The 10,468-nt window shown below is 34.6% G+C and overlaps 1 protein-coding gene across 1 annotated transcript; it reads right to left on the reverse strand.

Moving 5' to 3' along the window:
* Window positions 1-7,307: 7,307 nt before the first annotated feature.
* LOC140048589 (aqualysin-1-like) lies at window positions 7,308-10,130 on the reverse strand. The gene is given in 8 exon segments (XM_072093343.1): window positions 7,308-7,656; window positions 7,907-8,078; window positions 8,513-8,650; window positions 8,653-8,699; window positions 8,976-9,117; window positions 9,406-9,512; window positions 9,674-9,803; window positions 10,055-10,130. Coding segments are annotated over 8 exon segments (906 nt in total). The 5' UTR covers window positions 10,079-10,130; the 3' UTR covers window positions 7,308-7,510.
* Between the last annotated feature and the right edge of the window lie 338 nt (window positions 10,131-10,468).

Consider the following 10,468-nt stretch of genomic DNA (forward strand, 5'->3'; position numbering starts at 1 on the left):
TTAAGCCCCACAATGGAAATATAATGAGTGACACTGTGGGTTTATATAGACAGGCACATGGAATAAAGCCGCCTGTGCACTCTCGATCCTTAAGGAACACTTATGGATTTGCCCAAATTAACCCAAGGGCCGGTCATCCATGGACATTAAGCCTCATAATGGAAATATAAATATAAGGGGTGACAATGTGGGTTTATAGACAGGCACATGGAATAAAGTTGCCTGTGCACTCTCGATCCTTAAGGAACCGATTTGGATTTTGCCTAAAATGAAACAACAGCAGGTCATCTATTTAGACCCTTCTGTGGTTCTCTACTGTATGTTCAGTTCTACATTTGGCTCCTGTATCGGATCAATGCATTTGGCTACATAAGCTACTGTGTTAGAAATATATCGGGTAACTAAAACTGTAGGTTCCAATATTAAGCCATGGGAAAAGCCTGTCTGTGCACTCTCAATCCTTTTAAAAGGAACCCATATGGATTTGCCAAAATGAACCAAGTGTAACTTCTGAATTCTCTATGAGCCGTACATTCCGTTTATTGGAGATTCATGGATACCTGATTGAAATTGCTCAAATATTTCTGAAAGACATTGTACTGTATAGTAATAGTATTATTCCCCTTCCACACCTCTTTGAATTAAATCCGCCCTGATAGGCTCTTATGTACAGGATTTAAAGGCAATAATCACACTTGTATTTTTCAAACAGTATAATCTATTAGATTGAATAAAAATATCTATTATAAACAATTTGCCGTTAGAAATCTCTGTGCCATGTCGTTATTTAGATGAGAAAAACAGGTCAAAGGTTAAAAATACAGAAAAATAGGTGTTTCAGTCACTTTTTGAAAAAAAGTTTCATTATGGCAACTATAAACATATATATTGTGAACAATTTGACACCACAATTGGCTCCTTATGACAAATATTTATTAATTTATGTTTTTATAACCTTATTCAATTATGTCAAAGGTTAATAACCACACTTCCGGTCATTTTCAAGCAATATCATCTGTTATACTGAATATAAATGTATATCTTAGGAACAATTTGCTCCTATTTTTAATTCTCTCCGACCTGCCGTTACTTAGATATAGCAAAAAGGGGTCAAAGGTCAAAATTGCTAAAAATGGGGTTTCCGGCCAATTTTTCAAAGACATTTCTGTTAGAGCTAATATAAACATATACATTGTGAACAATTTGACACCAAAATTATCTCACTACGTCCAGAATTTCCAGAGATATAGCATTTTTTTATATTGGTCAATTTTGAACTTTGACCCCTTATATCTCGAAAACGCTTCCTATCCTGATCGATTACCTTCCATATTCGTAATCTACGGAAAATTCTGGTCTAGAAAAGTTGGATGGCAATTTGTCCCCTTTCGGGTGGTGATATCCCCCCTCCTGCCACCGGACTAAAATGATTTGCTGGTTGAAGATCGACGGGTTTGCCTTTGAGCCGGCGCCAGATAAGAATGGAGTGGCAGAGCCAGATGGTGTAGCAGAGATGACAGAAAAAGGGGGATATGTTTTCATCAATATCATCTCTGTTAACACAGTACTGCTCCACTAATTTGGCATGGGCACCATCTTTATTGATTTTTGCATTGCACACCATGCAGAGTTTCCATATCTGTAAAAAAAATTTAGCAATTTTTTAACAATTATTATCTATTATACATTGTTAAAAATAAATGTTAACAAAAACTTTTTGTGTAGTTTCATAGTATATAAAAAAGGTCTAATGCTGGTGAGCATGATATGCCTAACGTTATGTTACTCATTATATATGAACTCAAACTATACTTTGAAAGAAACGTACATACATATGTATATATATATATATGAAAAAAAATACTGAAAGATGAGGGCGTATCAATTTGATCTCTGTTGCGCGTGCGTACAACTGAGGACTAGTGCTGTTCCGCCGTACCACGCCGAGAATGTTAAAGAGTCGTTATCCAATCGAGTTCGAACAATACCATGAAAGCCCCAGTGGTCTAATGGTTAGGACATCTGCATATCAAGCAGGCGGTCCGAGTTCGAGTCTCGGTTGAAGCAACTTTTTCTCATTCTCACAGATTTCCTCATCTTTATCGTTTCAAATTAATTAATTAAATTTCAGTATATCACCGGGCGGTTTAGAATTAATGTTCTTTGCCTGATTTGTTTATATATATATATTAATGTTCATTGCCTGATGTGTTTATATATATATATATATATTTATATAAACAAATCAGGCAAAGAACATTAATTCTAAACCGCCCGGTGATACACTGAAATTTAATTAATTAATTAGAAACGATAAAGATGAGGAAATCTGTGAGAATGAGAAAAAGTCGCCCCAACCGAGACTCGAACTCGGACTGCCTGCTTGATATGCAGATGTCCTAACCATTAGACCACTGGGGATGGTATTGTTCGAACTCGATTGGATAGCGACTCTTTAACATTCTCAGCGTGAATATATATATATATAATTATTGTACATTCCTAACACTAGTAACAGGGTAGGTAGTGAAATTTTATATAACATAATTTCCGCCACTTACAGCTTGGTTTAACATATACAAGACAATTACAACAACCCAGAAACACTTAAATTATGACGAAACAGATAAAGATTGGAATTAAAAATGTCGATATGGGGATGGGCCTCATGGACTAAACTATTATAAGAAACTTAATCTACTGATGTCACCATTTTTAAGAACATTGACTCTACTAAAGGGAACACAAAGGATATTGTTATTTCTTAAATTACGGGTGGGAAAATGTGCAAATATGCCAATTTGTGAAAATAGGTTATAATAAATAAATTCAGTTACTTACTGTTATCTCGGTAAATCTAATTGGAATGAAATAGTGTTATTCTGTGCAAAAACGCCGGCAAAAATAAATTTCAAAACAAAGCGTGTCCGACACGTAGGCACAGTAATCCTGCCACTGGCGGCGCTATATTACCTGCTTCTGTAGTACGTGTTCCCAACTTGCTATTACCCTGTATTAATTTCTATAGGCCTAGTCTGGATAAAAAGATTACAAAATTCCGTAATAGAAAATGTGAGTAGTTTTTTACGTTGCTCCATGCTGTGAAATTGCGTCGCCCAGTTTAACCCTGTACTTCTAATCAATACTGCGTTTTGAATAAGCCTCAGATGAGCATTAGATTCTTGTGTTATAAGTTCTTTGCTATTATCAAGTACTAGGTTCTGGGCCTAGCCTAGGCCCAGCCTTAATCATTTTACTATTCACCATTGCCAAATAGGCCTTGTTAGATAAGGATTTTTGGGGATGCAATGGGTATGCAAATTGCAAAAGGTCTACATTTTAGGGTCTTTAAATATGTAAAATATTAAAAATGATATAGGCCTAGGCCAACTCTAGACTAGTCGTGTCGTCTAAGTCAAATGTAGGGGATAAGTTTATTACCTTAGACCTAGGCCTAGTTGAGAATTTTTATTACGATTTTCAATTCACACCATATATAGGGCTAGGCCTAGGCCCTGCCTAGACAGAGCCTAGCCTACTCTATTCAAACCTGAAACCTAGACAGTTAGTAATACATGGATGGATATGATGGTGTCCGGTGGGGGATAGTTTATTACATTTAGTTTAGCTATTAAGATCAAGAACTGTCAATATAGAATTTCATTAAACACATTTTTCATTTTGTTTTATATACATTTTTCTGTCATTTACGTCTCAACATTTTTAATAATAACTCCACACTCCAAACAAAACAAATCATGCTCCCTGGCCTGCCTGCCATGGCCTGGTGTGTGGGGTAGGCTCTAGACTAGGCCTAGGCCTAGGCCTACTAGCTAGTAGGCTAGTAGGCCTATCCACATGGAGTGGGGATATCATGTATTGTAGGCCTAGGCTATTTACCGAATTCTTTGTAGTCGCCCTTCTTTTCCACTTAAAATAATGATTTCTATAATAATGTATGTAAATACTTACAAAATTAAACTTCTAAAATACGTATAAAATAATAAGAGTTGGACGACCGACAACACCACCGCCGCCGCCATGCAGCGCAAACAATAATCAGAAAGAAAAATAGGTCAAAAAAAGTTTGGTTCTGAAAGAGGGCGCTATTATTATTTTATTATTTAGTTGAATTGTTCATTCATAAATTACTAATGAACAGTGAAATGGTGACGAAAACGTTGCGCAATGTTAAGCGTGATGCTGTTAGCCATCATTGGTACAATTTTTAAGTTGATACCAATGATGTTGACACCAGTCTACCACGATGAGGTAGCATCTCCGACTTCAGACTGGAAATTTTGTTTTCTTTCCAAATTAGCCAAATTGGTGAAAAAATATTTGAAAAGAACTGTTAGGACTACTTTTGCAATTTGAAATGTGATAATTTAATAATAGCTTTATAAATAATTAATAAGCCCAATAAACACTAATTTAATAATTATGTGTTTTCATTTAAAATTAACACGGTTTACGTTTAATTCAGTCAAATTTAGTGAAACTTATATAGGCCTATATTTGAAAATCAGATTTTGTAGTCTTGAAATATAACTATTAATATAGTTACTTAATGTTGTTTATTTTAGATTTTATTATTCTATTACAAAATAAGGAATGGTTGGTTATAATATTTAATAGACTAAAACTCGTCACTGATGACATATTGTTTTAACCAGGGATTTGTTAATTTGAAACAACTTCCTGGTAAAAAACTATAGATTTAAAACTACTTACGCAGTGGTACTTTTCTCATGCAACTCCGATTCTAGAGCAGTAAACATTTATTTTGGAATGAGAGAACACTGTCGTACAATCAGGATGGGGTGTTTAAAAAAATGCCTGGGTGGATGTTTCTTTAACCCATGCTTTAACAAACCAAGGGTTTCTTCAAATTTTATTTTAACTGGTGAACTCTATACACCAACAGCTGCGAAAAGTGTTATCATATGGAATGTATTTCAGCACATAGTGCATGGCACTGAACATTGTTTTTTTTTAAGCTTGGTTCCCACTAGGACGCAACGCAAGTAAACGCAAGTAAGTGTGTTGACCAATGACAAGCAATAGTTCGAATAATCCATCGCTTGTGATTGGTCAACTCACTTACGTTGCGTTACGTCCTTGTGTTGCGTCTCTAGTAAAAACTAAGCATTAAGGATGAGATAGGGGAGAGAATATGTACAGTATTCTATTGAAAGTGAGAGCCATGTTTTTTTAAACGCCTAACGTCCGATGTACGATTCCATCCATTGACCCTGTTAAGCACATGCCAGTGTTCATCGTACTACCCCAGTCTACACTCACTACTGGCGTCTTGTGGCCTACATGGATTCTAGTGGGTTAATAGCATAGTGACCCTTAAACGTCCATCCATTTTTGTATGACAAGATGAACGTCATTCCATTATGTCTGTGATCATTGGTATAGAGAATTCTAAGGTTAAAAGGTCAATTATTGAACTTTGATCTTTTGACCTTAGATTTGTTGTTTTAGTAGTATGTACAACAAATTATACAAATATATGTATTTTTTAATTTGATACTTTTCCTGCCATGGGGTGACTTCGTGGCACACTTCAATTTAAAGATATTATAAATTTTTTTTTTTTTTTGACTCGTCACAATTTCATGAGCATAGTGTGTGATACCACTACCAAAATTAACATCTGATAAAAGTGAGAGTAAAGCTTGGTTCCCACTAGGATGCAACGCAAGCGAGTTGACCAATGATAAGCTACACATTGTCATCAAATAATTTATCGCCTGTAACTGGTTAAATCCCATACGTTTCGTGTTGCGTCTCTAGTGGGAACCACGCATAAATATCACTTGGTCACAGTTTAGTACGTTGCAACCAAAATACTTTGAATAGGAGTGTTAAACACAAAATTTAAAAAGCAGAGGTGTTAACTGATGAGTATTTGACTGGGCTGTTTTGAGCAGATAATCAGCAGATCTAGCTCCTCAAACTCCTTGCTGTATATATGCCAACAGTGGGAGCAGATCACTGCAAGGTGTTTTTTAGTGTAAGTTAAATACATCTATTGAGTCAAATAAATATCTTAAAGGGTAGCTCCGAGTTTACAATTTATATTTTTAACAATAGGTCCTGTAACACCAATTTGTTACAAAACCTGATTCACCCTTTTCTGAAAATATAGGGTGTTATTATAAATATAATTATAAATCCTTATATTGTATATTAAGCAATATGAATTTGAAACCCAGAATTCCCCTTTAAAGGTAGAAACAAGTTTTTTCATTGTTTTATTGTACATATGGGGAATTCCCTTATACGCATACAATAAGCTTGGTTCCCACAAGGATAAAAGTAATTTGACCAATCATGATCATTCAAATTATTTTATTGTGATTGGTCATTTCACTGCGTTGCGTCCTAGTGAGAATCAAACTTTACAAGGGATTTTCCTAAAGTGATCGATTACGAATTTGATTTAAGAAGAAAGCAATTGATTGATTTTGTAAACGGAGGGTAATTATCTTTATATTATGAGTCGTATATATTTACATTTAATAATATTTTGCTACTTATTGCATATAAATATGCAATTCACTGTATATTGCTCTTTAGGAGTATGAGAATGGTACCAAGAAATGTATTTTCCAGAGCCTCTGTATTTATCATAGTCACTGGGATTTATTATACTCTTATCTCCAAATAAACAAAACATAAAATCTGGTAAATTATTATAATAATGTATTTATGATAAAATTTAGTTTTTTAAGTTTATTAAAATAACATTAAACTATAAGATATTTTTTTTGTTCTGTTTAATTTTGTGCCATTTGATTTTTGAATGACTCAAAAAAACAAAAATAAAATACTGTGAACCACGTTTTCCGAAGTGACAATTAAATATAGACTCTTAATTTTGATGTTGATCGATTGTGTTTTTTGTCAATAACTTACTGGTATGTAACCTAAATAAAATCACTTCAGCAGGACTCGAAACATTTGCTTTGGCAAAGAAGGTTATTTATATTTTATTGTTGGTTAAATTTGAATATAATAAGAAAACAATTTCAAACAAAAATCAACTTTAGTATTTGTTTACTATAGTTTAATTCATATATCATTTAGACTAAATTCTATATTTCAATTTAATTCAAGGTATTTCAATTAAATATACTGTAAATTGTAATTAATTTACAGTCAAAATGTCCATAAATCCCTAGGATTTTAATTAGAAGGTTAATAATACTTAATTTTCTTTTATTTTATTCCATTACTACAAACTGTATGCAATAACATTTTCGGTATTTTTATTGGATGAATAAGCCCACCACAACAATAACCAAACTAAATTCAAAATGTGCACATTCCTTAACTTGTAGAGTTTTGTCTGTGACTAAAGCTCTGTCTACACTATCAAACTAGTTTTGACAAAAAAAGTGTGACGTGCCCAAATATGGGAGTGATATGACATCATGTCCAAATATGGGCACATCACATTTTGTTGTCGCATACAGTGTGGTGGTTTAGACAAGGCTTAAGACTGTCCAACATAAAGGAGTTGGTTAACAGTATTTAAAGGTACGTTGTTAATGACATCTTTTGTACTTGTGCTTATTAGTTTTTCTCTAAGTTGATCCACACTCAAGTTTGGTTCTAGTTGCAGTAATATGCATGCTGCTCCTGTCAATAATAAAACATAATTGTTTAATATATTTTGGATGCTTTCCTCTTACTTTTAAGCTCTGTCTACACTATCAAACTAGTTTGACAACAAAAGTGTGATGTGCCCAAATACAGTAGTGACATGTCCAGATATGGTAGTGATACATCATAGTGATACAGACATCATCATGTCCATACACATAAAGTTTGATAGAGTAGACAGCTTTACAGTAGAACTGCTACTTTTTTGTTAATCAACTATACTTACCAGAAACGTGTGGACAAGCCATGGAAGTTCCAGAGGCAACGGCCGTTGCTGTGTTTGAGCCAATATATGCACTAGTAATGTCAACTCCAGGAGCAATCAGATCAACGCAGCTTCCAGTATTAGAAAAGCTTGCCCAATTGTCAGAATTGTCTGAAGCACTAACACCGAATGCCTAAGAATAGATTAAGATATCAAAGGCCACAGTTTGATACTGTATCGAAGGTACTGGGATGTATAATTTTCCCAGTATCATAGACAAATTGTGTGATACAGTGTCACGCATGTGTATGTGACACCAGTATCATAGGCAGATTCTGTGATACAGTCTTACATATGTACCATGGGCCATAAGGCTAACCATAACATAGTCCAGGCGCCATGTGTTACATATGTGACACTGTATTATATATTTTGCATGATACTGGGCATATTATGCCATATCTGGAGATAAAGAATGGGTAGACAGTAGAGGTCGTTTTATTTGCGTCTCATTAAACATACAAAGATTTCTTCATTCAACGGACACCTTTATTAAGGGGGAATGTACGCTGCAGTTTCGTGTTTATTGTGCCTTATTTGTGTTTATGTTGTTGATGGAATCATTACCTCTTCCGCGGATGCCGGTGACGTATTACATGCATCAATTTGTTCGTTTCCAGATGCTGCCACTAACAGTATACCCATGTCATATAATCCGCCGACTGCGGTATTAAGTGATATGGAGTATCCACCGCCTATCGACATATTGAAGCAACAGCAGGTTTTTGGGCATTTGCCGCAACCCAATCCATTCCTTTAAAATAAAATCAACATTCAATTTTTGTTAAACTGCAGGAGAAGGTCTTTCTAATAAAGAGGATCTATTATTCTTATTCTCAATGTTATATAAATCAAAAAATCAAAACTGTATAGCATGGCATAATCGTAGATCTTGAGTACACCAGCAGTGAAATCAACTGATACTAAGTATCCGTCAATGGCGGCCATTTTTCTTCAGAAGAAAACGGCTACAAGAACGGTAACAATAAAAGAACAGCCTATTGGATAGGAGAGCCTGAAATTGAGCTACCTTCTAAAACATCAGACGTCAGTCCAACTCCCTGGCAATTCAACACTCGAACCCCATGAATGTTCACTTTTTTGGCCACACCATACGTCTTCCCACCAGCAGTCCCGGCAGCATGGGTTCCATGTCCATTGCAATCTACACCCTTTAAGAAATTCACAACTATTTATATTCGGATTTTACTTATTCAGCTCTGTCTGCACAATCAAACTAGTGTTATGTTCCTAAATTTGGTAGTGATATGCCCAAATATGGTAGTGATATGACATCACTATGTCCATATATGGGCACATCACATTTTTTTTCTCACATAAAGATTGATAGTGCAGACAGAGCTTAATGAATGTTTTGAAATATTATTATCATCAAATTTCATTCTTAAAATGTTTAATGTGATAGGGGGAAGATAACTCAATAAATTTAAAAAACGTACATCACCGTCTAACGCATCATACGCTGCTTCAGCTCTATCCTCGAAGTCGACATGAGTGGCTAAGATACCAGTGTCAATTATGTATATATTTACTCCTTCTCCAGTTCCTAAAAATGTGAATATTTCAGAAATTATCTTGAGAGTAACATTGCATAGAGTATTCCTGGTATTGCATCTATAATTTGTATGTGACCCCAGTATCATAGGCCAATTCTATGATACAATGTCACATATGTATATACGGTAACAGTCTAAATTAATTTCTTACCTGAAGGTGTATATTGATTATCAAGTGGTAGGTTACGCTGATCAATGCGATCCAGTCCCCAAGATGCCACGTTTGAAATTAAAAACTCACTGTCCACCTCAACATGAGTGACCAACGTGAGTTCTCGTACCTGCAATATCATGTCAAGAAGTGCATCCAATGTTTTGCGTACAGTTTCCAAAATTAAATTATACTTTTAAAGCAAGCAACAGACAGATTATACATTGTTAAGAATTAAGAGTTACTTTTTTACCAGAGAGTTTTAAAATAAGTTTACAACTCTCTGAGTTTACTATGAGATGTTTCTACGGCTATAACATCACGAAAGAGGAAGTGGTTGATCACGTTAATAGAGCATGATAATTTGTAGACTGTACCTACCATCTTAAGAGCATCAGAATTCATGTTAGCAAGAAATCCTTTCAAAATCGTATTATAACTCAATGAGATTTGACAGTCGTTGTAGCGCAGTGCCTTGAATATTGATTTTACATTGTTTAGGAAAATTTCTGCATCAACGTTATTCTATATATTAATAATAAAAATAAGAAATGATATACAGTCAACTCTCCCAATACCAGACACCTTTTCTGAAAAGTCTTGTATTTGGAATGTCTTTCTAATGGTAAAAGTTAATTTAGGACATTTTAGACCTAAAAAAAGTTTGGTTTTGGGAGAGTTTCCAGTTTTCAGACAATCCGGTATTGGGAAAGTTGATTGTAATAACACACAAGATATAATTCATTAGTAATTGTGTATTCATTATTATAATAATAATCTTAATTGGATTCATAC

Source organism: Antedon mediterranea, chromosome 5, assembly GCF_964355755.1.
Source record: "Antedon mediterranea chromosome 5, ecAntMedi1.1, whole genome shotgun sequence".
Taxonomy (NCBI): Eukaryota; Metazoa; Echinodermata; class Crinoidea; order Comatulida; family Antedonidae; genus Antedon; species Antedon mediterranea.